The sequence below is a fragment of the Thermochaetoides thermophila genome (genome assembly GCF_000221225.1).
Source record: "Thermochaetoides thermophila DSM 1495 unplaced genomic scaffold scf7180000011816, whole genome shotgun sequence".
Taxonomy (NCBI): Eukaryota; Fungi; Ascomycota; class Sordariomycetes; order Sordariales; family Chaetomiaceae; genus Thermochaetoides; species Thermochaetoides thermophila.
Window position 1 is genome coordinate 20,806 of NW_006383032.1, and position 26,217 is coordinate 47,022.

The 26,217-nt window shown below is 53.9% G+C and overlaps 9 protein-coding genes across 9 annotated transcripts; 5 read left to right on the plus strand and 4 right to left on the minus strand.

The window, feature by feature from the left end:
• Positions 1-1,850: 1,850 nt before the first annotated feature.
• On the minus strand, positions 1,851-3,446 carry CTHT_0021170 (putative L-ornithine protein; the record flags this gene model as incomplete). The annotated part of the gene is made up of 3 exons (XM_006692525.1): positions 1,851-1,853; positions 1,920-2,493; positions 2,548-3,446. The coding sequence occupies 3 exons, from the start codon at positions 3,444-3,446 to the stop codon at positions 1,851-1,853; spliced, it is 1,476 nt and encodes a 491-aa protein (XP_006692588.1).
• Positions 3,447-6,496: 3,050 nt separating this feature from the next.
• CTHT_0021180 (uncharacterized protein) lies at positions 6,497-7,629 on the plus strand (the record flags this gene model as incomplete). The annotated part of the gene is made up of 2 exons (XM_006692526.1): positions 6,497-7,170; positions 7,233-7,629. The coding sequence occupies 2 exons, from the start codon at positions 6,497-6,499 to the stop codon at positions 7,627-7,629; spliced, it is 1,071 nt and encodes a 356-aa protein (XP_006692589.1).
• Positions 7,630-10,669: 3,040 nt separating this feature from the next.
• On the plus strand, positions 10,670-12,460 carry CTHT_0021190 (uncharacterized protein; the record flags this gene model as incomplete). Its single annotated transcript, XM_006692527.1, has 1 exon — positions 10,670-12,460. One exon carries the CDS (start codon positions 10,670-10,672, stop codon positions 12,458-12,460), a length of 1,791 nt encoding a protein of 596 aa, XP_006692590.1.
• A 777-nt stretch (positions 12,461-13,237) lies between these two features.
• Positions 13,238-15,132, plus strand: CTHT_0021200 (uncharacterized protein; the record flags this gene model as incomplete). The annotated part of the gene is made up of 4 exons (XM_006692528.1): positions 13,238-13,497; positions 13,659-13,866; positions 13,922-14,047; positions 14,245-15,132. The coding sequence occupies 4 exons, from the start codon at positions 13,238-13,240 to the stop codon at positions 15,130-15,132; spliced, it is 1,482 nt and encodes a 493-aa protein (XP_006692591.1).
• A 199-nt stretch (positions 15,133-15,331) lies between these two features.
• Positions 15,332-16,810, minus strand: CTHT_0021210 (putative malic acid transport protein; the record flags this gene model as incomplete). The annotated part of the gene is made up of 1 exon (XM_006692529.1): positions 15,332-16,810. One exon carries the CDS (start codon positions 16,808-16,810, stop codon positions 15,332-15,334), a length of 1,479 nt encoding a protein of 492 aa, XP_006692592.1.
• A 766-nt stretch (positions 16,811-17,576) lies between these two features.
• Positions 17,577-19,503, plus strand: CTHT_0021220 (uncharacterized protein; the record flags this gene model as incomplete). The annotated part of the gene is made up of 3 exons (XM_006692530.1): positions 17,577-17,803; positions 18,000-18,695; positions 18,768-19,503. The coding sequence occupies 3 exons, from the start codon at positions 17,577-17,579 to the stop codon at positions 19,501-19,503; spliced, it is 1,659 nt and encodes a 552-aa protein (XP_006692593.1).
• Positions 19,504-19,600: 97 nt separating this feature from the next.
• On the minus strand, positions 19,601-22,314 carry CTHT_0021230 (NADP-dependent alcohol dehydrogenase-like protein; the record flags this gene model as incomplete). Its single annotated transcript, XM_006692531.1, has 4 exons — positions 19,601-20,249; positions 20,301-20,529; positions 20,599-20,818; positions 21,889-22,314. 4 exons carry the CDS (start codon positions 22,312-22,314, stop codon positions 19,601-19,603), a joined length of 1,524 nt encoding a protein of 507 aa, XP_006692594.1.
• Positions 22,315-22,624: 310 nt separating this feature from the next.
• On the plus strand, positions 22,625-23,552 carry CTHT_0021240 (40S ribosomal protein eS7; the record flags this gene model as incomplete). The annotated part of the gene is made up of 3 exons (XM_006692532.1): positions 22,625-22,786; positions 23,055-23,137; positions 23,186-23,552. The coding sequence occupies 3 exons, from the start codon at positions 22,625-22,627 to the stop codon at positions 23,550-23,552; spliced, it is 612 nt and encodes a 203-aa protein (XP_006692595.1).
• Positions 23,553-23,768: 216 nt separating this feature from the next.
• CTHT_0021250 (uncharacterized protein) lies at positions 23,769-25,296 on the minus strand (the record flags this gene model as incomplete). Its single annotated transcript, XM_006692533.1, has 2 exons — positions 23,769-24,155; positions 24,457-25,296. The coding sequence occupies 2 exons, from the start codon at positions 25,294-25,296 to the stop codon at positions 23,769-23,771; spliced, it is 1,227 nt and encodes a 408-aa protein (XP_006692596.1).
• Between the last annotated feature and the right edge of the window lie 921 nt (positions 25,297-26,217).

Below are 26,217 nucleotides of genomic sequence, written 5' to 3' on the forward strand. Positions count from 1 at the left end.
AGATGGGATGAAGAAGTGGGATGAAGTCTCTGCACAAAAAGCAAACTCTGCCGACTCTTACAATTCTTACAGCTGTTCACCAGCTGGTGATGGTATGGCTGGTATTATACTCTATGCCTGGATGCCAGTGGGATGTCCAAGTCTGGGCACGGTATGCAATGATGACTTTTCCCATTTCTTACCCTGCCCTCCCAAGAAGTCCTACCCGTCCTCAACCCACAAGCAAAAGCCCTCTCCTCCTCGCAGGCCGTCCCCTCCCTCTTGGTTGTATGTAACAACCCCCTCTTCACTGTCCCCAGCCTCAGCACTCCGTCCCCGGTTCTGGTCCTCCGGATGCTATTTTCGTCCCCTCCTAGGAAAGCAGTCCTGTAATCAAGTATCGACACTTGCATGCTATTACATCATGGTGGCCAAGTCCGGACCCAAGCCAAGCCCGATGTTAAAGAGTATCTTCGGCCGACATGGTCCCAGAGACAAGGGTATGGGTACAGAGTTTATTGCGTGGATCTTGTCCCCATCCATTTCTTCCCCTCACCATACGTATCCATTGTCCCCGCTCAGATGAGAGACATCGTGAAATGAGGTCCATATGTCCAATGGTGGGGTTGACTGAGCAGTATCCTACCTCAAGAGTGAAAGCAAACCCTAAGCTTACTCGGCCATAAAAACGAAATTCGATCTTCTGGCAAGCTATCGCCCTCAAGTGAACCATGTGCTAAAGCCTTGGTACTCGACACAGTATTCAAACCGAGGAACCAATCTCCTACCCCGTCCCATACCCTTGGCCCTCACCCCTCAGCTCTTTGTCCGATCTTCGGTCATCGGGCCGCCGAATAGGGAAGTTAACTCGCTATAAAGCTAACCCTCGGTGACCCAGCCCTGGTTCATACGCCACTCCCATCTTCCTCATTCACAGATGTGCCCGTACCCAGACCCATTCCGTAGCCTAGATGTGAACTTTGACCCGGACCAGACCTGGTCCCGTACCCTGACTGTGTGAAGATGACTCCAACCCAAGCCCTACCCAGGGTGATGACCATGACTGTTGTAACCGGGATGTGACTGTCAAGACAGCCACAGCACAATAACTTCCTGACTCCGTACCATTGCCCAAGACGAACCCCCACTCGGGCTGCTTACTTTTCTATGCTCCTGCCCAGAGAAGGTTGGTGTGACAAGACAATGGTTGGCTGATTTGACACCTCTCAAGCAGATTCTCAGAACCAAGACAAAAAAGCAAATAGGAAACAGTCTATGGTTTCCCGGAAAAGCAGAGGATGGAATGGTTCGAATACGTTCACGGGCCACAAGAATGTGGGGGATGCTGTCATATTGGTGAATTTGGTATGTCGAGAACGGTCCCGTGAGGTCCAGGAGGGTGTTCTGGAGACCCTCGTGGCCGTTCTGACCCTTGTGAAGGTTGGGTGGGCTACCGCTATCCCTCCCGCTATCCCTCCCGCTATCCCTCCCGCTTCTGCCACCCAGAATCGGTTAATTCCGAACCCCAGCTCTAGCTCTCATCTAGATCAGCGAAAAAAATCTCCAGGGGATGTGATATATTTTAATGTGTCATTACCCAAAACCCAGATAATCTTCCCAGGGAAACCACATAACAAAAAAAATATGTACAAAAGACCCAAAACTCCAGAGAGTAGAAAAATCTCAATCCAAAACAAACCCATATATACAACCTTCAACAACGCATCTTACGCCGTCAACTACAGATCATGACATGCCAATGGTGATGTAGTAGTGATACCGCATGTACGAGCCGATGATGTCAGGCGGAAATGCCAAAAATCGACCGAACCATCTCGCCTGAGCGGGTTCCCAAAACAGATAAAAGAGTATCACTTAACTGTCTGTTGTTAGCATCACTTCACCACCCCAAGAGAGCCGGAGGACTGAAGGGGACTTACACCATGAGTAGCCTCATTACACCCCTGCAACCACACCCCGGAACCAGGCGCAACCGCCTGTTCCGCAAACCTAACCGCGTAATCCCTACCAACCTGCATAACCCTGCTCGTCGTCGTGCTCCCCTTCCCAGTCTCAACCACCCACCGGTCCTTCCTCTCCGCCTCGCTCAACTTGCTGCCATCAACCTCTGGCAGCAGGTTATACACCCCCTTAAGCAACTCGAGATGTGCCTTCCGCTCATAACCCGTCGCACACACCACCATGTCGACCTCAATCTCCTCGACGGGGCCATCGTTCCCAGCACCGCCCTCGAGCTTCAGATGGACACCCCCGTTCGGAGAATCCTCGACGGAGAGGATGTGCCGTCCGGAGAGGATGCGATGGGGCCAGACTCGCTCGTCGGAGCCCAGGGTGCGCTTCTGGTGATACATGACCTCGAAGAGGGCCTCGATGAGCTCGAGCCGGACGACAGAGTAGTTGGTTGCCTTGGCATCTGCGAGCAGGCGGGCACGGGAGGCGGAAGATTGCGGGTAGAAGGTTTCGATGAACTCGGGGTTGAAGATGCCGTTAATGCTACAGCATGTTAATATACGTTGCGTAAAAAAAAGTGAGAGTCAAAACACCTACAACGGCGAGTCATCGCTAGGCCGCAAAAAGTCAGCCCGCACGACCATGTACGTCTTGCAATTCGGATAAGTATTTTGCAGATTCATAAAGATCTCTGCCGCGCTCTGGCCGCCGCCAACAACGGCGATCCGGTACGGCGCATTCCTGTCGGCCAGCAACTTTGGCACAGTATAGGCAAACTGCGACGAGTGGATAATGCGTGGGTGATTGCGCGGGAACACCTCGGGCAGATAACCCTGGCCGCCAAGGGCGACAACGACATTCTTCGCGCGGTACGTTTTGACAGCGCCCGTTCTAAGATCGCGGGCTGTGACCTCGAAAGTCTTAGCCGGACGATCGGCCTCGACAGGGGTGATAGATACAACTTCGGTCTGGTAGTGCACAACATCATCAAAGTGACGCGCGCACCAGCGCAGGTAGTCCTCATACTCAGCGCGAGCAGGCGTAAAAGTATTGAGATTAATGAAATCCAGCAGACGGTCATTCTTGTGCAGGTAGTTGAGGAACGTGAAGTTCGACCGCGGATCGCGCAGCGAGGCCAGGTCCTTGATGAACGAGATCTGCATCTTGGTGCCAGGCAGCAGCATGCCGGCGTGCCAATTGAACTCGGACTGCTTCTCGAGGAAGAGCACGTTGGGCTGGGCGGGAAGCTTGCCCTTCTCGAGAGTGTCGTGCAACGCGCAGGCGATGGAGATGCAGGCGGGACCGAAGCCAACGCCGAGGAGGTCGAGCACGGCGTCCTCGGGGGCCGGCTTCAAGTAGGTGCTCTTGGGGAACTGGCGGGCGGTCGGCTCAGGGGCGACGCTGGGGGTTGAGACAGGGCCCGGCACAGCGGGGACCAGCTCGGGCACGGGTTCGTGGCCGTTAACGCCGTTCTCGGTATCGATGTGGGGGGACATGGTGACGACCAAGTTGTTGTGGAAAACTTGGATTTTAAAGACGTGAGAGCTGAGAGGTTTTCAGTCGCACAGACCGATGACGCTGCCTGTGGAACGTAAACGGGAGCGTAGAAAGGCTGGCTGACGTAAGGCAAAGCCAGACCAGAGAGTCAAGTGTCAAAAGGAATGAGTGAAGAATGTGATGAGTGAGAAGAGAAAGACACAAGCAAGCACACAGCTGAGGCAGCGGGGCCGGGCCTTTTGAGGGTTACGAGAAGCCGGCACTTCAAGCATGGGTCGACTCCAGTTCCGGGAACTGCTGTCCTGGAGCGTGCCTGGGTGCGAGCGGAGATGGCCTGGGGTCGGCTGTTAAGGCGGAGAGCAGAGTCTCTTGTCACGCTCCTTCAGTGCCATCGAACGAGCCGAGAGCCCACGGCTGCATCCATGCGGAGCCGAGTCTGATCCCAGCAACCGGTGATATGATCGCATGGATTATTACGGTCGCGAGTGGGTGTGTGGGGGGGGGGTGTATGAGAAATTTTCGGATTGACTGGGAGGTCTGCTTGGAGGGGGAAAGCCGCATAGGACCCGAGCCACAGTGCTGTGCTGCTGAGAGCTCGCTGCTCAGGAGTGCTAATGGTTACAGCAGTGGCAGCGGTCACTGCTGTTGAGTGGGGGGAACGCTACTGCATGCCATCCAGCAGACCCTGGTCTCCTTCAGCATCCGCGTGGGCCCAGGCAGCATTCGGCGTTATCTTCGGATCAGATAAGATGGCATCAGCGGGGATCGCAGCCATCAAGGTGAGCGCCAGGGCGGACGCAGCCAATGGTAGTGAGAGACGGATGGGGCGCTGGGAGCGCCTCCGAGGAGCGGACGTCGGGATGAGTGAAAAAAAAAATTGTGTATCAGATCGTATGACGGCCGGTAGCCACCCTGTCCTGGCGCCTCTGGGCTGCATTGCTTGTGAGGGGAAGGGGAGTGAGGAGGTGAGTCCAATTGAACGGTTCCGAGAAGAGTCCTGAAGGTCATCTAATGTTGAGCCAGCCAGCTCAGTTTGGATCAATTCAAGATCGTTTAGCTTCCATCGGCAGCAATGTCAGATTAAACAGTCAGCTCGGCCAATGCTTAGGTCAGATCTTCAGCTTCGATCAATCAGATCAGAGATCAGATTCAGCTTCAACAGTCCGTGGGAAATTTTGCCTCACCCGAACTTGCCATCGCATCCACCGGCCGGGGCGTGTGGCCTGCTGTCCATGGCCGTTTTTGTGTGGGGGAGCCCTGGAGAGCGTGGCTGTCGAGGGCCGCAACCCTGTTCAAGTCAGCCTATCTGATGATCAGATAAGATTATCAGCTCGCTCCGTGCTTGGCAGATGGGAAAAATCGGACGAATCAAGCACGTGTGGCGCGTCTGCTCCTGGGAGAAGGTGAGCTTGACCGACGTCGGATTTTGGGGCAGGCAGAAGGGGCAGTTTTCCGAAAGTGAAGGATCAAGGCACGGAGTCGTTTTCGCATTGGCGACTGAGGCAGACAGTTTTTTCTTTTTTTTCTTTCTTTTTGCTCTTTGTTGGGGGACTGCAATTCCACAAAGCTTTGCAGACGCGAGTGAGCTAGCCTCAAGTTTTAAGCAACCACGCTAATTCTACTAGGCCAATTTACCTCAATCGACCATGAACTAGCCAACTCGGCTCGATCAGGATGATCAGATTAATCCTGATAAATTCGGCCTTCAGAGCTTGATCTGATAACCAACTTCGAACGGAAGGTCTCAATCCTGTGTCGATCCAGGATCTCACTCATCAGTAACCGCGCACTCCCACACCAAATCAACATCCGATCACGAGCTTCGGCAGCCTGGAGCGAGCGTCATCAGCCAGTCTGACTCACCCACCTTCCGTTCGCAGACTCCTCGCCGATGCTGCCAAGTTGGTCCCGATTCGCCAGCCGCAATCCTGGTGTCTCCACTGCTACAAGGGGATATCCCTATTCCGATGAAAGTCGGATAAACATAGCTCCGATTCCGGGACATGCTTAAGGATGGCTTCATCCGGGCCTGGCCCACTTGAAGGCGATCTCAACGGCATCAGGCGATAAGATTTCGGCGTGCCAAGATCGGGACCGACTGTTACGTGGATTCACGGAGCCGGGTGCCGGACAGGCTGTTGTCGGCGCCGGTGGACGGCGTGGCTTGGCTGGGTCCATGAACACCACAGAGTCGCGTGGCTGCCGTTGCATCGTGGCTGGTGACTGCTGGTTCGCAACGGGGGGCGGGCCGCAAGTCCTGCCGATCGATGTGAGTCAAAACAGCGTCTGTGACAAGCTCAGTATTCATGCCTGGCTTCTAGACTTCTCATTGCTCAACTCTCACCTCCCAAAACATCTCTGCCTGCGCGTTCCTGCAGCGATCGCCATAGAGCCGCATTCAGCCATATGGTTCTAATCTCCCTCGCCAAACTTGCCAGCAGCCAGGCTGCCAGACGGGCCTCTCTCTTTCTCTCATGGCCCGGTGGTGATCATCATCGCTCAACGTTGCACACACCAACCCGCGTTAGGTAAAAAAAAAAAAGGTCAGACACGCCCGCCAGCGAATAAGCTTGCGCGCAGACCCGATCGCCCACAGAAAACCGTTGTACCGGTGCAACGCTGACGGACACGACGTTTCCCTAAACGAGGCTTACGCCGCGCCGTCACGCCGCTTGGGCCAGCCGCCCACGGGCAGCTTTGTGCCGTCTTACGCCAAGCACGGCCAACCGCTCGTCGTTGATCTGGGGAGAGGGGCCAATCGTGTATTGTTTTAGGGCTATCCAATGGGCTAAATCGTAATACAAGGTTATCGTCTGTGGAGACGGCCGTCTCAGATGTTATGCGCGAGATACCCCCTGGCTTTAATATGGCTGCCCTAAATATGGAGCTGGGAGTGGAGGAAGGGGTGACCTGTTCTTTCTTTCGGGGTCTTGAGTTTTCCTCCAGGCCGTGAACACATCGATCGAAGCTCCAAGTCAACATCTCCAGCTTCGATCTTGTCTCAGCTTCACGATCCAGATCGACCTCATCGAGGTCATAACCAGTCAAAATGGCAACGCCATACCCCTACCAACCCTCCCCCAACCGCCCAGCTGACGAAAACCTCCCCGAGGTCGCGCCGGCTGAGTACCGCACCGATGGCACCAACCTCCCCGAAGTCGTCCCCAACACCCCCCAACAACCGGGGTCCCAACCTTATCATCCCCTCCACGGTTACTATTCCCCGCAAGACAAGTACCCGGCCTACTTCGACGACGCGCCCAAACTCCCCAAGGAAGATGACCCCATTGGTCCGGGGCAACCGCCCGTATATAGCGCCGGTGTGTACGCGCCTGTGTCGCCGCAGTGGGCTGCTGCTGGGATTGCGCCGGGTGTAGGGTCGCCGGTTAGCCCGGCGACGGCGTTGAGTCCGGAAGGGGCAGCGCCGTGGCAGCCCTTTCCTAGTCCTAACACGGCAGAATTGAATGGGAATGGGAACGGAGATGGGAATAGGGGCATTGATGAGAAGGCTGCTGCTGCGAAGGGAGAAAAGAGGATATGTGGGATTCGGAAGAAGCTGTTTATGATTATTGCCGGGTTGGTGGCATTGGTGGTGATTGCTGCTGCTGTGGGAGGGGGTGTTGGCGGGGCGATTGCGGCGAAGGAAGGGGATGATGAGGGGAAGCCGCAAGCTGCAGAGACTACCGCGGTGAGCACGGTGACGACGACGACTGAGAGTGAGAGGTATGCCTCGATGTTGCGGAGCTATGAGCTTGAGACAGTGAGATAGATGCTAACATAACCAGCACAACGACCCCTCCTCCAACAACGACAACCTCCTCGATTTCTACAAACGTAACAACCACAACCTCCGCGGCCCTCCCCACCCTAACCGACCTCTCCAACCAAACTACCCCGCCGGAAACCTTCGCCTTCCAAGCCTGGTCCAAGACAAACTACAAGGGCAATAGCACCGAGGTCTACTTCAAAGAAGGCTTCTTCGACTTTGGCTTTCAGGCCTGGAGCTACATCTGGATCAGCAACACGACCAACTGCTGTATCACTTTCTGTAAGAACGAGACGACATCGTCCGGGTGGTGGTGTGATACTAGGTATAGGGAGGCCACCGAGGCCGGGTTTGGTAGGATTTCGATTTGGTGCGGTAGGAAGACGAATGAGGCTGCTAAGAAGAAGTGTTCTTGACTTCGAGGAGGGAGTTCTGGTTAATGGATGAGAATTTTGAGAAAGCTCGAGATCGGATTTTGGAAATATTTTGGGGAATGTTGGGTGTACTACTATGATACCTCTCTCTGATCGGGATATACTTGGAGACTGGCTTCTGTATAAAGTATGTGTCTTCAAATATCGAAATTCATTCGCTGTACATATTCTTTCGTACCTTAAATAAGGTCTTTCTTTGATTCTCCCCAAGTTCTCGCTTTTCAGCTTTGTCTTGCATTTTCACTCCATCGAGAAATCTGGTCCTCGTCGTTTTTGTGCTGACTTCACTTGACTTCAGCAAAAGGATCGTAACTCCCGAAGCCAAGCTTTCTCCCGTCTTGTCCTCCTTCCCGTTTCCGAAACAGCCGGACGGCACAGCTCAGCCCTCAGCCCAGCAAGCGGAGAGCCTATGCGCACATACTGGGGCAGATGCAGGAGGGGGGCACAGCCTTCCGGTTAGCTGGCTGCCAGCTTTTTGTGGCACGGGGTACGAACATCGTACTGTGGAAGGTGAGTGGATATCTTAGGGTTGGGGTTTGCAGACGATGGCGTTCGTTTGGTGAGGAAGCCTTGACAATCTCACAGAGACTTACTTTACTGAAGTTTCAAGGTGTATTCTTGACATTCTTGAATACAGGTTGGGAACCGATCAAGAAGAGAGGGCGGATTATCACTTACATTTTTCCTTCTTTCAGTTTTTCTCCTGTTCCAGTTAACCCTTTCTCCATTCTTTCTTCGATTTCTCATTTTCCCCTTTTCTCCTTTCCCTTCTACCTATCGAATCAGCTTATGGGAGAATCACTACTAGACAAAAATAAAATTTTAGATGCATAATTTAGATGCATAATTGCATGTGATCACAACAGCCAGATAAGATGATTTTCGATGCCAATGGGTATCCCCTATGCTCATATCTAAGTCTCTATTCTCCTCGAACCCCATCAATCCTATCCCATCCTCCCACTATTTTGTCTCGCAGGGTGTGGAGAGGGGTAGGTCAGGTGGGGGATGTGGACATGTCAGTGTCGGCGTTATAGGTGGTAAAGTAGAGAGGTCCCGAGGAGGAGGCAGCGGCGGTAGGGGGTTGTACTTCCCGGGGAGAGCCCAGGGAAAGACAGAGACGAAAGCAGCTGTGAGATGGAGGTGAGTTCATTCAGCTTCATGCCGCTTCCCGTACCGTTGGCGGAGGATGGGGTGCCACTGCCGAGCTGAACACCTCTGCAGCAGGACAGCAAGTTCCTGCGCCGAGTCGACCCCTTCCTCAACCCCCCGATCCCGACCCTGAAGTGTTCTCACCCGTCCAGACCTACCCCAGCCGCCTGTCCCATCCCCTCCAAAAGCTCCCATCTATGCCCCGCGCTGCTGGCTTCTTTGGCCCCGTTCCGGTTCAACTGGCAGACAACCCCCGCTGAAGACGCTCTTGCCGCTGCCGGTTGTTAGCACTGCTGCCCTTGCCCACCACAACACGGGTCTTCACCGTCACCCTGGTCTTGCTGCTGCGCTGGCTGTGGCGGGGGATCGGGTTCTTGTGTCCACGCCGAGGACACCGCAGATGCAAGACGACGGAGATGCGATGGAAGATGGTGAGGTAGCGGCACCAGAGCCAGGAACGGTGGCCATTCTCTTTGGTGTTGGACTTGTGCAGGGGGTTATTGGGGCCATGATGTTGGTGACATTGGGATGAAAGGGTGCTTTTCTTGGCGCGGAGAAGTTGGGAGGAAAGAGATGTGCGTGTTGGTTTAGGGGGAAAGGGGATGAATGGGATGAGAGAGGGTTAAGTATCGGTTTGACTCGAGAGTTTGCGAGAGGTATAGTTATGTTTTGATCGCAGTCACAAACCTCTGGAAGCGCCACATAGATCAAGGGATATGTGAAAGTCAGAGCATATACCGGGAGTGATAGCGCTGTCTGGGCAGTTAAAACTTCATCCTCCTTTCAATCTCTGTCTATAGATCCGCCGAGCAATGAGTTCCACGCCGGTCATCCCAACACTACGATCAGGCTGCATTACATGCGTAAGGTGATTTGTTAAGCATGGCATCAAATGCAAATCACGAACGTTAGTCTGATGATTAGGTGCAAAAATACAGAATATCCCCTGACGTTGGATACACGCATGTTTGTTTACCCACTCCACGTAGGGGGTCGGGGTTGAAGTCGAACATCATTGCGATGACGTTGGTGCAAAGGAGGTGTGGGTCGTAGCATCTGGCTTGGCAATCGCCTTGATGGGGGTAAAATGCCTTCCTTGACTGTCGATTAATCACAGGCGTTGGTTCACTTAACAATTTCTTACAGTAGATGTATCAGCTCACTACCTCCTTCCATAGCGGATACACAGCTGGTTAAGCGATAACAAAGTCTTATTGAAAAGCGTGAATTTAAGCGTCTGACAAAATCTCATATTGTTAAAATTAGAATGGGTAGCAAAAATAACTTGCGGGGGAGGAGCTAGTTTCGTGTAACTGTAGCCCACCCCGAGAATGCGAGAATGTTTTTGTCCCCATCAAAAAGGATCTGAGCTTGGCGTGGGAGTCTTTCGGGTGGGGGAAAATTTTTTGACAGGTGGGGGACAGAGACGGGGGACAATATTTGGTCTCTGCAACGACACAATCTGCGTCGTTCAAAGTCAAACAAACAAGCTTGGCACCGAAACACACAATAAAATCTCTCGAGGATCACCTCAATGGACTTGAGCTGCTGACATTTCTTGGTATGTGATCGTTGCTTGAATTTCCGGTGCAGTTGGGGGTTTTTGTCGATATCCTTCTACAGCCTTGGTCTCCTGGGTGAAAATTGGTAGTGATTCTACTTTATGATTGGATAAGCCCCAACATTGATTGTTCGATGCCCCGCTCGGATCCTGGTTGCACTATTCTTTCCCGCCAAGACCACCCCAGGTCCCCAGCAAGTGCTGCGCGGCGAAACGCCATCCAGCGCGTCACGACCATCGTGACCATGATTCCATCACCACCCACTGATTCGACTCTGCGTCAGCACTCGTGGCCAACTCATCACCCAAATGGTCAAATCAACCTATCAACCATCCTCTAGTGCCCTCCCTCCACTCCCCCCCGGCTGGACCGAGCACATCGCCCCAACAGGGCACAAGTATTATTACAATGCCGAAACAAAAGAGTCTACGTACAAGAGGCCGGGCGTGACGCCCACGCCCCCGCCCCCCCCTCCAGCGGCGGTACCAGCAGCGCCGGTGGCAGTTCCAGGAGCTTTGCCGACCGCGATGCCCGCAGCAGTACCAGCAATTGGACCAGCAGCTGTCCCCGTGTCAGGCTACGTCCCCCCCTTGTCGACGCTCAACCTCTCCGACCCAGCCGTCGCGAACGCGTTTATGGCACAGTACCGAGCGCAATCACAACCACAACAACTCTTTGGCGGCGCAAAACCAGTCGAGAAACCCCAACCGAAGCCAAGGCCACAGCCGAAGGATAAACCGAAGAGTAAAGTCGCGATTCCGGGGTGCGAGCCATGGGTGCTCGTGTATACCAAGTATGGGCGGCGGTTTGTCTATAATCCGGTGAAGAATGCGAGCTATTGGAGGATTCCGGAGAAGTTGATGCCGGCTATTTTGGAGATGGATAAGGAGAGGATTAGGAAGAAGGCTGAGGGGGATCAAGAGGGGGGGAAGAAGGAAGAGGAAGAAGAAAAGGAGAAGGAGACCAGCCGGGCACCAGAGGACAGCAAACAGTCCGAGAAGAGGAAAGAATCAGAAGCACCATCCGAACAGCCACCTCAACGCGACTACGACAGCTCCGAATACGAAGAAGTCGAAGTCACCGACGACGAGGACGAAGCAGCCGATCAACAAGACCAATCCGGACCTCCAGAATTCACCGAAGCCGATATCGCCACCCAACTTGCCCTTATGAATGCCGAATACGGCGAACAAGGCGACTACGAAGCAGGCGAAGAAGGCCAATGGGAAGAAGGAGACGAGGGCCTCCCCCTCTCAGAGGAAGACGCACGCGCCCTCTTCAAAGACCTCCTCAATGACTTCCACATCAACCCATACTCCCCCTGGGAAAAGCTCATGGAAGAAGGCAAGATTTTCGACGATGCGCGGTACACCGTTCTGCCGACCACAAAAGCTCGAAAGGAGGTCTGGGAGGAGTGGAGTCGGGAAAAGATCGCGCAGCTCAAGGAACAAAGAGCCAAACAAGAGAAACAAGATCCACGAATTGCGTTCCTGGCCTTTTTGCAGGAGAAAGCAACGCCGAAGTTGTACTGGCCGGAGTTTAAGAGGAAGTATCGCAAAGAGGGGCCCATGCGGGATACGAGTTTGAGTGATAAGGAGAGAGAGAAGTTTTATAGGGAGCATATCAACCGGCTGAAGATGCCGCAGTCTCAACTCAAAACCGACTTGAAGAAACTTCTGCAGAGTGTCCCGCTGTCGCAGCTGAATAACCAGACTCTATCAAGCCATCTGCCGTCTCAGGTGCTGGCGGATATACGGTATATCTCTTTACCTCCTGAAGTCAGGGACCCTCTTATTGAAGCCTACATCAAAGAACTTGGCCCGCCGCCGGAGGCGAGTGAAAATGCGGAGGATGAGGCGGCGAGACAAGCGAGGGAGGAGAGGAGGAAACGGCATGAGAAGGCACTCCAAGAGAGGGAGAGGGCTGTTGCTGAGGAGAAGAAGAGGCAGGAGAGAAAACTGCAAATTGAGAGAGAGAGACTGAGGGAAGAGGAGAGGGAGCTGGAGAGGGCGATGCATGTCAGCAAGAAAGGGCTGCAGACGCAGTTGTTGGGGGATCAGATGGTGAAAGAGGATAGAGAAAAGATGGAGACGGATTGAGGTATATTCGGCTGAAGTGATAAAATGTTAGTGTTGATACCAATGGTGTGAATAGGACAAACATAATGCATTCATGAGAAAAGACAAATAAAAAACCATGAAAGATGGCATATCCTTGAAAAAAAAAAAAAAAAAAAAACCTACTCTTCAGATATGTACGGGTCTCAAATGCATGACATATACGGTCTTCAATATAATGAGCACTCAATACAAGCCCTCAACTAGGCCATTACTTGCACTTGATCTAAGGACAATTGGCCTGAGAGCAAACCATGGGTATAGAGGTGAGAGTTTACTGAGGACTGGAAGTGTAATGCTCTTGATTACTTCATGGTAAGAAGCCTGGTTCTATCAGTTCGTGCAAACATACAACTTCTTGCCCCTTTATGTCTGAGTGAACAAACATTTCAAGAAGAGGTGTCACCTGCCCAACTGAGAGCATTGTCCAACGCGATTTGGTTCAAGGTCGAGCCGATCGACAATGGCTGAGACATAAAACGTTAACCCTGAGTGAACCGTGCAAGACTGACACTCTCCCTTTTAACGAATGATGGAATAGGTGTATCGAAACCGTTGAACAATGTTCATAGTCGGTTGTACCAAGCTAAGTCTGTACTCGAGACATCCTCAGCCACACATTGTTACCTCCATAGCCCAGGAAAGGACATAAGTACCCTGGGCCCTGTCGTCTCTCCACCCCCTTCTTCTGAGCTACCCTATCCCCTTACCTTTCCCCCAATCCTATACCATCAATCACTTCATTTCAAACCAGGAAACATGGGAAACACCCACTCCCAATCCTCCCTCGAATCTTGCATCCAATCCCTAGCAGGGAACCGTGCTCTCTCCTCGTTCGCAGCCTTCCCTGGCTCGCCCACCTACAAGACCGATTGGGCCAGATTATACAACCTCAACTTTGCAGTCGTGCCTGCTGCTGTCGCCCGTCCCGAGACGGCAGAGGATGTGGCAGGGCTGGTGAAATGCGCGAGGGAGAATGGGGTTAGGGTGCAGGCTAAGTCTGGAGGACATAGTTACGGGTACGTGACTTTCCCTTGTGTCCCTTTGCTCGTCAGGGGTTGCAAAAGCGGCCGGCGTCCTGCCCTGCTCTACCTGCAGGCTTTCCCAATGGGAAGAGAAGTATACCTGCTTTGGAATCCTGGAGAATACCTCAATGGGGTCGAGAGCTGATCATATGTAGAAACTACGGTCTCGGTGGCGTCGACGGCGTCCTCTCGATCGACATGGTCAATTTCCAGCACTTCAGCATGGACAACGATACAGGCGTAGTAACTGTTGGCGCTGGAATGCCCATCAATGTGCTGAATCAGAAGCTGCAGAATGCCGGAGGGAGGGCTATCCCTCATGGGATTGCGCCGGGGATTGGGATTGGTGGGCATGCTGGTATTGTAAGTCCCATTTTATTACTAAAGGTTGTTAGAAGTGTTGCTGAGTGAATTATAGGGCGGCATTGGGACCATGTCTCGCATGTGGGGGACGACACTGGACCATGTTATTAAGATGCAGGTCGTTACAGCAGACGGGGAGATAAGGACGGTGAATAAATCGTCTGAGCCTGATTTGTTCTGGGTATGTCTCCTCTTCTTGAGTCAAATCCCAACTACACCTTTAAGCTGAAGTTCCCTTCTGAACTGTGCTTCCTCCTCTTACTCTTACCTCCTAACTACTTGCAAACCTTCAGCCAGCCTCAGCCTCCCCCCACCACACACACACTCATTCTCTCTCTCTCTCTCTCTTTGTAATCTTTAACTAACGCTATACCCCAGGCCCTCCGCGGTGCCGCCCCCTCGTTCGGAATAATAACCTCCTTAACTCTAATCACCCACCCTGCCCCCTCACCTATAGCCCAATATGAAACAACCCTCTCCTTCTCCCCGACAACCCTCTCTTCGGCTCCCCTCTACTCTGTCTGGCAACAACTCATCTCCGACCCCTCGCTCGACCCCCGCTTCGGCTCCCTCTTCATTTTAACGCCCATGGGTAGTCTCATCACTGGCACCTTCTACGGAAGTCAATCCGAGTTTGAAGACTCCGGAATTCCCGAACGGTTCCCAGATGGCATGCAGCCCCACGTGCAAATGACCGATTGGCTTGGGGCGGGAGCACACCTAGCTGGACAGATGGGGAAGTGGATGCTAAGTACGCAGACGGGTTTTTTTGTCAAGAGCTTAGCCTTTCGCCGCAACGAATTACCTAGTTCGCTGGATGTACAGGAGATATTCAAGTGGATCGACGACCAAGATAAGGGGACGATACTATGGTTCTGTGTGTTTGAAGCTGTGGGGGGCAAAATGAACGAAGTGTCCGTGGAGGATACGGCATTTGTGCATAGGGATAAGACGGTGGTGTGGCAAGTTTGGGCTGTTGTGCCGAGTATGGAGGGGAACTCTGTATTGGTGGATAAGGCGAGGAAGTTTGTAGCGGGGCTGAAGGATCAATTTATGAAGTATGCGAAGGGAGTCGATGGGATGTATCCTGGGTATGTGGACCCTGAGATGGGGGAGGAGTCGGGGCAGAGGATGTATTGGGGAAGGAATTTAGAGAGGTTAGAGGAGCTGAAGAGGGTGTGGGATCCGGAGGAGAGGTTTTGGAATCCGCAGAGTGTGAGACCTGCTGACAAGTTTTCGGGAAAAAAAAGGTTAGGGGTTAGTTAAGTGGCACTCAAGAGCTGAGAAACTTAAGATTAGTGTCGTAGAGGCAATCTGGCCAGCACTTGGGGCTAGAACAGATCGAGAAAGTAAATCTAGTTTCAAGGGAATGCAGCTCATATCCAGCACTTGGGAGCCCAAGATTATTCAACTTAAGTGAAAAGAATGCCAGCCATAAAGGGCTGATATCAACAAAGACCACAGCTCAATGATCTTCTACATCCTCATCCTTCCCAGGATACAAAATCTCCTGTACCACGACCGCCCTTACATGGTTCCCCAGCACAAACAAGTACGTCCCCACGAGGCAAATCGACATCCCCGTAGCAAACCACTTCACCCCATCGCTCCGAAACGCCTCCCCCAGCGCAATTGTCGCCAACACAAACCCTGTGTTAGGGAAAACTGCTGCCCACCACCCCAGATGAAAGTATCTCGGCGGCGCGCGCACTACCGCCAAAACAGCGATGCCAAACCACCAGAAACTTAACGCCCAGAGGAAGGCCGCGCCGACGACGGCCATGGTTTTGATCGTGTTCACGTCCATCATGCCATACATGTTTTCGGCAAAGGTGCTGTCGGGAAGGGCGCGCGCCATGCCCAGGAAAGCAAGGGCGGTGAAGGCTGGGGGGCCGACGCACATGAATAAGCCGGTGCGGTGTTCACGGTCGGGTAGGCCGGATTGCATCAGTCGGCCGACCATGTGCGCGTACATCATAAATGCGACTGACAAACCCAGCCCCTGACAGGTCAGTCCCGCGGTGGTGATCATGATTGCTGACTGCGGGGGTTGACTATCCGCTATCACGGCGGCGATCGTGCCCGACAGCATGATCGGAAAAATGGGCAGGATCCAGGTCGGCATCATGGTTTGCAAACCGAAAGAGTGCGCAGAAAAGATGTAGGAGTACTGCCCGATGGCGACGGCTGTCGAGAGGAGGAGGTATGTCCAGAAGGCGATGTGAATTGCTGTTGTCAAGCCAGGAGCTGTCAGGGCGGCGGCTAGCGCGGCGTCGACTTCGATAGGTGTGCCCTCGACCCGAGGAGGTTCGGGGACGCAGTAGCGCTGGGTAGAGGTAATCAACGTCGCTACCGACAAGAAGAAAGTAGGAACGAATAACCCTTCGCGTTTGTGTGTTATCGAACGGAGGATGAGGGATGGAAATAAGATGAAGCGGGTGAGCATAGTAGCGGTGACGGCTGTAAAGAGCACTAGGTTGAGGATGTACACTGTGAGACCGATCTGTCGGAGACCAGGAAACTGGTGTGGCTGAGAGAAGATGAGCAGCGACAAACCGCCCGTCGACATAGTGAGGGTGTACCAGGCCCAGGTGAAGTGGGCGAGTCGGGGGCGCAGCGGGAGACGGCCTTGTGCGTCTGAAGGTCTGTTTTCAGGGGCTGAGGATGCACTGTCGCGGGAGACATTTTGATCTAGTTGGGAAGATTGCTGGAGACAGAGGGATGGTACTGTGTTGAGGGGAAGGGCTTTTTCGATGTCTTCTAGTCCGCTTCTGTCTTCGTCGGAGGAGGCTCGGCTTGAAACCGGGAGGGAAGGGCCAAACTCAGGGAGTTGGGGGTGACGATCGTGTTCTGTTTGGAGAGGACTGAAGGGCTGGGTGGAGGGGCGGCGGGAGTCTCGTCGCCGGAAGTGTCCGAAGGAGAAGCTCTCTTGGGGGAAGGGCATGCTGACGCTAGAGATGAGACTGGACACTCAGATATGCTGTAAAGAAAGAGATGAACAACGCTGTATATTATGTCAGTGTCTGGAAGGAAAGGATGAACACTACCATAAGTGAGAGACTGCCATGAATAAAACGCCAACTTGAGCCTCTACGAGGACTCCATCCCTATAAAAAGCCATGACATCCGTGGACGGAACTTTCCACCATCGCCGCACCATCGCCAGTGTTGCCCTCCACATCGTTTCAATTTCGATCAAACACTTTGGTTGTGGCAAGAGCTGAACGCAAGCCCACAAATGAGGAGCCAGGGCTGGAGCTCATCTGAAGTAGTGAGATCGGTCCTCAGATGTCGTCACCGCAAGTCAGCTTCAAGTGTGGGGAGAGAGCTTGCCACAGTCGGGCTTGGGGAGTGAGTTTGTGTTTTTAGGTCCACTTCTGACTCGTAGAAACTAAGATCCAAAATTGATCCGCGAAGGTGAGACTCAGACACGGCGATTGTCAGGCCATTTGAGTAATGACTTGTAGAACAACTGGGAGAGTGTCATGAGAGTTTAAACAGCAGTGAGCTCAAGGCACTCAGGGGCTGTTGACAATCATCCCAGGGTTCGGGTTGGTCCGTAGTGTTTCTGATCCAGGGTTAGGGTCTGCTTCGTCGAGCTCGTGCGAGGGTTAGGGTCCATGCGTCACGTCATTCCCACCTACCCAACCTCGCATATCACGATCAACATCCTCACCACCACCACCAACACCACCACCACCACCACCACCATGGCGACCTTCACCCCCTACACGTACTTCCAATGTCCCTGCTCCGAATCCTCGCCAATCACGCGCCACCACCACCACAACGATCGGCACTACCGGCGCCACAGACACACACGTAACGCGTCCGTGACCTCAATCGTTTCCGCTGATGACGATGACGACGACGACAAGACATTCGACCCCCGCGCGACGCGCTCAAACTTTTCGCTGTACCCCCTCGAATATCTGTTGTATTGCGAGGATTGCGCGCAAATACGCTGTCCACGATGCGTAAGCGAGGAGATCGTGGCATATTTTTGCCCGAATTGTTTGTTTGAGGTGCCGAGTGGGAATTTGAAGAGCGATGGGAATAGGTATCCCTCCACAGTTCTTCTTATGATCTCCGACTGCGATTTAGAGGTGAAGCTAACTGCGTATCGTGTGTAGATGCACCCGCAGCTGCTTCACCTGCCCGATCTGCGTCGGTCCCTTATCCGTGACCTCTCTTGAGACCAAACCTGACCCCAACCTCCTCTCCGCACCCCCCTCCGACTCGGCGCCTACCTCTGGCCCCTACGCCCTCGTCTGCTCCTACTGTCTCTGGTCGTCCACCGAACTCGGGATAAAATTTGACAAGCCGAACTCCATCTCCTCTCAGCTGCACAAACTCCGAAACGGCGGCGCCACAAGGCTCACACCCAAGGAACGGAAAGAACGCCGCAAAGACCCGGGATATAAACCCATCTTAGTGCAGGGCGAGGACCCGTTGGATCCGGAGAGTCACTTTGCGGCGCTCAAGACGTTTTATCAGTCACAACTGTCAGACCCTAATTCTGACTCGTCTGGGTTCGGGACGTCGTCGAGCCTGGGGGAGCTGGGGTTCTCGTCTTCTGCGTCACTCTCCCGTATCATGTCTCTTTATACCGGGGGATTACTGGCAGATAAAAAAGCCAAAAACCGCGTCGGGGCAATGCGTGAGGCCATAACGCCCGACGAGGGGCTGCAGCTTTGTCAGTTGGACGAGACCGCGCAGATTGCGCGCCTGAAAAAAGTAGGGTGGGAGGGGACCGCCAGCAATGGGCAAATGGCAGAGCAAATGCCGGCCGTGACAGCGGGAGAGGTGCAGATGTATGGACGGGGAAGGTTTGTGGATGAACTTCGGCCCGTGGCGTGCCTGCTACGCACGAAACGGTCCAAACGCTGTCCGGTATGCAGGCACATTATCAGTAAACCTGAGGCCAAAGTGCAGACAACGAGGTTTAGGATAAGGCTTGTGGCGACGAACTACGTCCCGTCGATATCTATACGTCGACTGAACCCTTCACAGACCGGGGCAGGAAGTAGCTCGGGCGGCGGGAGTCTGAGCTCGCTAGGGGATTTTCTCGAACCCGTCAAGCCAGCCCACTTCATCCTAACCTTCAAAAACCCCCTTTTCGACGCCGTCAAGGTGACCCTCGCCACACCGGCCATCACACCGGGACGTTTCGCCTCCCGCGTGACGGTCCTCTGCCCCGAGTTCGAAATCGACGCGAACACCGACGTCTGGGACGAAGCCCTCAAAGATGGCAGCAATAAACGTGACAGCAAGGAACTTCGCCGGCCCAAGACCGCAGCTGAAGAAAGTGCCGCAGCCGCAGCGGGGGGAGGGTTGCAGTTGGAGGTGGGCAAGATCTGGGAGAGGGGGAGAAATTGGGTGAGTATTGTTGTGGAGGTGGTGCCAGCTTCGTTGAGGCAGCCTGTTGATGGAGGAAGAGTGGGGCCGATTAGGGAGGATGAGGATGTCGTGGAGGTGCCGATGTTTGTTAGGGTGGAGTGGGAGACTGAAGCAGGGGGGGATGACGAGATTCCAGGGGCGGGGAAAAAAGAGGGGGAGGGGGGGAAAGAGGGGAAGGAGAAGAGGGAACTGGCGTATTGGGTTGTGCTGGGAGTCGGAAGGATTAAGCAAAGTTAGCCTTGGGGATACTTTGGAAGGACGAGTCATGTGTAGAACGACTAGATGATATGATACCCATATTAGAGATGTATTGCCTGAATTCAGTTTTATTTCCTCACTCCCTCCCAAAAACCTCCTGATACCCCGTCAACACAAACCGATACCTCACATCTCCCCGATGCAACCTCCCCAACGCCTTCCTCAATCCCTCCTCCCCAATCTTCACCTCCTCGACCCACGTCCGAATCCCCTTCTCCGCTGCCAGCCCCAACATCTCCAACATCTCTCTCCGACTCCCCAAATGCGATGTCCCAAAGAAACACCCATTCTTCAAAAACGTCTGACTCTTCACTCGCACATCCCCCTCCGGCAAGCCGACATTCACCCACTTCGCGTGCACATCCAACAAGCTCAGGTATGCATCGAGGTCGAAGCCTTCGAAGCTATTCGCCGTGTTGATGATGAGATCAAAAGTCATCACATGAGGTTCGTTCCAGTTAGGGTCGGAGGTTGCCAGGTAGCCATCGGCACCCAGGGCGAATGCGTCAGATTCTTTGGCGTGGGAGCGCGAGATGACCCAAGTTTTGGCGCCGAGGGCTTTAGAGAAGAGCACGGCGAGATGCCCGATGCCGCCGAGCCCGACGATGCCGACTTTTTTACCAGGGCTGGCACCGTTCCGGACGAGGGGCGAATACGCGGTGAGGCCGGCGCAGAGCATCGGCGCGGCGATGGTGGAGGGGAGAGCGTCCGGGATGGGGAAGACCCTGAACCTGTTAGGATCATTTTTGCTTGGAAAAGCAAGGGCGGGAACATACCAGTGCTCATGCGTCCTTACGTGAGAAGAGTACCCTCCCTGACTTACAATCCCCGTATCTGGCCACACAGCACCATAGGTATCAAGTTGCTTGCGGCAATAGGTTTCGTTGTCATTCTTGCACTGCCGACAGTCGAGACACGACCAGCTTTGCGCGCCGACGCCAACGCGCTGGCCGACTTTGACGAGGGTCACTTTGGGACCGACGCGGATTGCAGTGCCGACGATTTCTACCTCCTTCATCAGCCGCTCATCCTCCCAGGTAAGCTAGATGGGAGGGAATGTGAGGGAGGGAATACCGTGCCCAACGGCAAGAGGATAATGCTGCTTCCCCCAGCCGCCACTGATGGTATGGATGTCGCTGGCGCAGACGCCGCAACACTCGATTTTGATGTCGACATCGTAGTCGCCGAAGGGCTTAGGCGTGAACTCGTTCTTGTGGAATTCCAGCCAGGTGTCAGGGCCGTGGACTTGGAAGCCGGTGAAGGTTTCGGGGTAGGGCATTTCGACAGCAGCGCGCTTAGAGGTGAATACAAGTCGTGTGAGACACAATTGATGTTAATTTTATCCAAGAGAAGCTGATTGTGACTGGTCTGAGTGGCTCCTTCAGAAGGAAGTCTGCTCGTAAACAGCTTCCCCGCCTTTAAAGAGAGAAGCTTCCATCCTAACCCAGGGTAAATAAGAGGGGCTAAAGCTTTCCCGTCGCCTTCTTCAGCCCAGCACGGCTGAGCTCAGTGATATTATCCGACCGCATGTACATCCACGGAGCGTCTGGGCTGGCAGGGTGTTTCACGCAGACTCGGGACACTAGCATACCTGCATGCGACCAAATACCCAATGCGCTCGGGAACCCTTCACTGTATGCTAGACAAATGGACGTACGATGGCACTGATGCTTAGCCCTTCGCCCCGCTGTCGACTTCACTTCAGCCAAGAGGTTGCCGGGCGAAAAGATACGCAGCGTGGGAATGAACGGGCGGGAACCCATTTTCCCGTCTATTTTCCCACAAATCAGAGCGCATATACTGATCATGCCGCTGTCGGCAGCACCAGCATGGCGAATGTGGGGGGAAAACCCGGCAGGAGTAAACGATCACGATATGTACAAGGGCTTTGAGCTACATCTAGAGTCTTGAGCTACGAGCACTGCGATAACCAGAGAGTGTCCGGGGAGATCTAGCACAAATGGACTGAAGGTCTATGTCGACTGAGTCCAGGACTGAGACGCGGATCTTGAGAGCGTCGTTGCCGGAAGACTGTTGCCTTCCGAGTGAGAGAGAATCTGATATGGTGTTGGACTTGGATGTCTCTCAGAGATAGTTGATCCAGCTCAGATGGCCATTCACTGATGGTCGAAATGACCCGAAGGTCGAGGGCTATCATGAACTCAAAGAGCAACTCCAGATGCAACAAGCAGCACGACACACGCTAGCTGAGCTGAAGCAGCTTGACGAGTGCGGCCCAAGGAGCAATCCCTCAGACGACGCACCCAGGCGTCTTAATACTGCTGCCCCGCCTGATCAAGCACTCTTTCCCTTCCCGACCTTAGGAAATCCTAACCCCATTAAGAACGCAATCCTCATACTCACACCGACATACACAAACAGCACATTCCCCCAATCAATCGCATTCCATACCGCCACGTTCCAGTAAATCTGCGTTCCCAGCGCCCTTATACTAAGCAGATGCCCAACATCCGCAACCAGCAAACAGAACAGCAGCGTCTTCCACACCCGAAGGTCCGATGTCGACCGCAATACGAGGGCTTCAATCATGGCGAACGCAAAGTACATATTGCCGAGCTGGGACATGGTGATTGACATGCCGAGGGGGATTGTGAAAGGGGCGGAGGGCGCATGGCTCAGGGTGAGGTAAGTTTGCTGGTCGAAGTGGGCATAGTAGGCGCCAGCCAGGGTTGCGAGAGGCTCGACGAGGAGGAAAAAGAGTCGGTAGGGGAGGGGGAGGGGGAAGCCAGAGATAGAGACGGTAGGGGTTATAGGCCGTTTGGTTATCATGCCGGCTGAGAATGAAGGAATGGGAAATGGAAGCAATGAAAAGCGATGAGAATGAGCTTTAAGTGAAATAAGTGGTTTGGGTTGACACATGAGTGAGAGTGAAGATGAGACGCAGGTACGCCAAGACTTCTGCTCTACATGCGCCACACAAGCCACCTTCAGCCACTCACACCCCACCAAATTAATCAGGGCTGAAAACCCTAGCAAATTCCTTGGCGGAGCAAACTGCTTGGCCAATCTAACTTTTCTGCCCTCCGTCCCTTTCTCCCCGTCTCGACATCCAACCCGAGCATCGTCGACAACCGCCAACATGAGTGCCCCCTCGCTTAACAAGATCGCGGCAAACAGCCCGTCCCGCCAGAACCCGTCGGATCTGGAGCGCGCGATTGCCGGCGCTCTGTACGATCTCGAGACCAACACTGCCGACCTCAAGGCCGCCCTCCGGCCGCTGCAGTTCGTCTCGGCCCGTGAGGTGAGATCTCGCTGAATTGCTCAAATAACCGCACGCCCTCCGGCTGCGCAAACGATCCTGTTCCAGTATGCGGAAGACTTGATCGCACGGAAGACGGGCGGGGCCGACTCGGCTCTCTGCTCTGGAGTCCTCGACTCGGAGTCGAGCGAGGCGCCTCGCCTGGACGCCTAACATCATGACATCCACAGCTCGCGGAACAGGACGGGAAGCGGTCCAAGGATGCGGTATCACCTAATCCTGGAGCTCGCACGCTGACTTGGGTCATTAGATCGAAGTCGGCCACGGCAAGAAGGCGATTGTCATCTTTGTCCCCGTTCCTGCTCTGCAGGGCTTCCACCGCGTCCAGCAGCGGTAAGCCTCAGCCTGCCCTGTTGGCATGAACCCTGCTAACCCTCACAGCCTCACTCGTGAGCTCGAGAAGAAGTTCTCGGACCGCCACGTGCTGATCCTCGCTGCTCGCCGCATCCTGCCGAAGCCCAAGCGCTCGGCCCGCTCGCGCAACACCCTTAAGCAGAAGCGCCCGCGCTCGCGTACCCTCACCGCCGTGCACGATGCCATCCTGACCGACTTGGTCTACCCCGTCGAGATCGTCGGCAAGCGCCTGCGCACCAAGGAGGACGGCTCCAAGGTCCTCAAGGTCATCCTGGACGAGAAGGAGCGCGGCGGCGTCGACTACCGCCTTGACACCTACTCAGAGGTCTACCGCCGCCTGACCGGCCGCAACGTCACCTTCGAGTTCCCCCAGACCACCATTACTGATTACTAAATGCTAAATGGGCAAAGGGGAAAGCGGACATGGAGGGATTGGTTGTTTGTGTCTGAGGACGGGTTGGAGTTCGGGTTCGGGTCTGATGCATTTGCATCCTGGGTACTCAAAAAAGGAACGGCGCACACTAGCTTGTTAATCAAGCGATCTTCACCCCCTGCACAATACAACCATTCTCCATGTGTTTTTTTGTGTCTCGTGTTCATGTGTTACTGGCTATAAGTGTATCTCCGGGGTCTTCTCCCGCACCCACTCCAGCACCCTGACCCAAATCTCCCGCCCATCATGCGGGAGCTCCATAGCCTCCTCATACTTCTTTAGCATCTCTCGATCGTTCGGATCGACGCCGAACCATCTAACGGCGTCATACAGCCTCATCTTGGCACATTGTGCGTCCTTCTCGGGATGCCCTTGGAACGTCAAGATCGTGCCGCTGTGGCTGAGAAAAGACTGTTTGCCAGCTAACAGTTCGGAAAAGCCAGGGGGTGTGGTGCTTACGCCCCGACGGTGATGCTGTTGGATGCGGAGATGCCCTGGGTGGGACGGGGGCGTGTGGAAGAATGTGCGGCCGAGGGGCGTTAGGGGGGTTGTGGTGACGCCGAGCTGGGTGCAGCGAGTAATAGGTTAGCATGGAATTTGAGAGCGTAGGTAAAAGTATGGGGCATGAGAAGAGTGGGGTATGGTGATGTTGTTAACCTCTAGCTGTCAGGCCTGGACAGATGACTCAGTGAGGGTATCACGCCCCTATTTGACATCTGCGAAGTGCTGCCAGACAGAGGCATAATCATCTCCCCCAACCCCCCTTCTTCATTGAACTACTACTCGGATGGCAGGTGAACACACCCCAGAGGGCACAGGTCCAGAGAATATGGTCTAAGATAATGGGGCGTGACGGTTCACCTACCTCAGGAACTTTAAGATCCTCCAATTGAGCACCAAAAATCCGACACAGCGTCTGATGACCCCAACATATGCCCAGCACCTTACGCTTCGGCCAGTGTTTTACGAGGGAACGAATATACTCGTGCACGCGCAACACCCATGGCGCGTTCGAGCGCGGGTCGATATTACCGCCACCGAGGACGATGAGGTCGTATTGGGAGGGGTCTGGGAGGGGAGGCAGTGAGGGTCCCTGAGGGGATCCCAAGGGGCTTGATCCTTGGGTTGAGGAGGGGCCAGTTTCCACGGAAGAAGCGGGGGACCCAAGCCCTCGAGAGGAGGAAGCAGAGTCGGCTTCTGGGAAGGGGCATGTGGTCGATGAGCATTTGCCGGGTTGATGGGCGGCGGGCTGCTCAGAAGAGGAGTTGGAGGGATTAAACCCTTTGGGGTAACTTGGGGAGTAGTAAGCGGGATAATAGAAGTGTAGCACAGTGCTCGGTGCAATGGAATGGATCGTGCGGATGTAGGATGCGCAGATCGCAGGCAGATTGGGGGAGTTGTATGAGTTGAGGAGGATTGCTATACGCAGGGGACGATCACTTGGGTTCTTTAGTGTTGTGGTCGGTTTGCAGTTGGCTGTAGAGGCAGTCGAGGATGAGGAGGGAGATGAGGGTTGCTCCCTCGTCAGCCTGCTCGTCGCCATACCGGTCGTAGTGAACACGTTGGTCATGATGCCGGTATCTCTGCTAACGCTATACTCCTTGGTCTTGCTCTGAGCAGAACCGGTTTGAGTGCGGCCCACAAACCCATTATGGGTAAGTTGAGGGTGAGAAAGCGAAGCTGCTGCGGGGATTTCGGTGGTCATGTTGAATGAACCAGGACGTGCTTAAAGATGATGATTTTGTCAACAGCCTGTTAAAGGCTCGCTTTGCAATTTTGTTACTTAGTATGTTTATAGGTATATATTTTGTCGCAAAATACGTGGTAAGTCCAACGCAAAAGAGGAGGGCCCTTAAAACACGAAAACCGACAAATCGCGGGTCACGACGCGACGCTGTTTGTTTCGACACAGCAATTTTCGTCCAATTGCTGGTTGGTGGTCAAGGCGAGGTCAGGTGACACGCCATTTGGAGTCTAGACGTTGGGGCTCTTGGCCAGTGAGGGGACCTACGATGCATGGGCATGGGATTAAGTGGAAGTGGAGAGCTGAGCAGAGGCAGCATACATTTGGATGGCATGATGGAATGATGAGAGGTTGGGGCGTGTTACGGTCAAAATTACGCGCCAGCGGGATGTAGCGATCTGAACTGAGCGCAAATTACACGGCTTATGTTGGGGCTCCGAGCAGAGTCAAGCGATATCATGATCCTCGCCTCTGCCAGTAGTTGTCAGCTATAAATGTGCGTATTTGGTCAGCCTCACCCAGCCCAAATACGTAGCTATCTCGCTCAACAATCATTATCTTCACCACTTTTTCAATGTTACCGCGTCCATATATGCAGGTATAAAAGCCGGGTCTTGACGCGAATCCTCAGTCTGCTACCTGAAATCCACGCAACATGACATCGGCTCAGTACTTTTCACCGCAGCTGTTGTTGTATCTTGTGGAACATCTAGGGGACGACCTAAGTTTAACTACCAAATTGAACGCAGCCAACCAAGATTCACCAAACGCCAAGATTCTTCAGGGTGCATGCGCTTCAATAGGACCACATCCAGTCCGAGAGGGCGGGAGGTGAGCAGGTTGTGGCTTCTGGGGGACTAGCGAGATGGCTGCTTGTGGCTG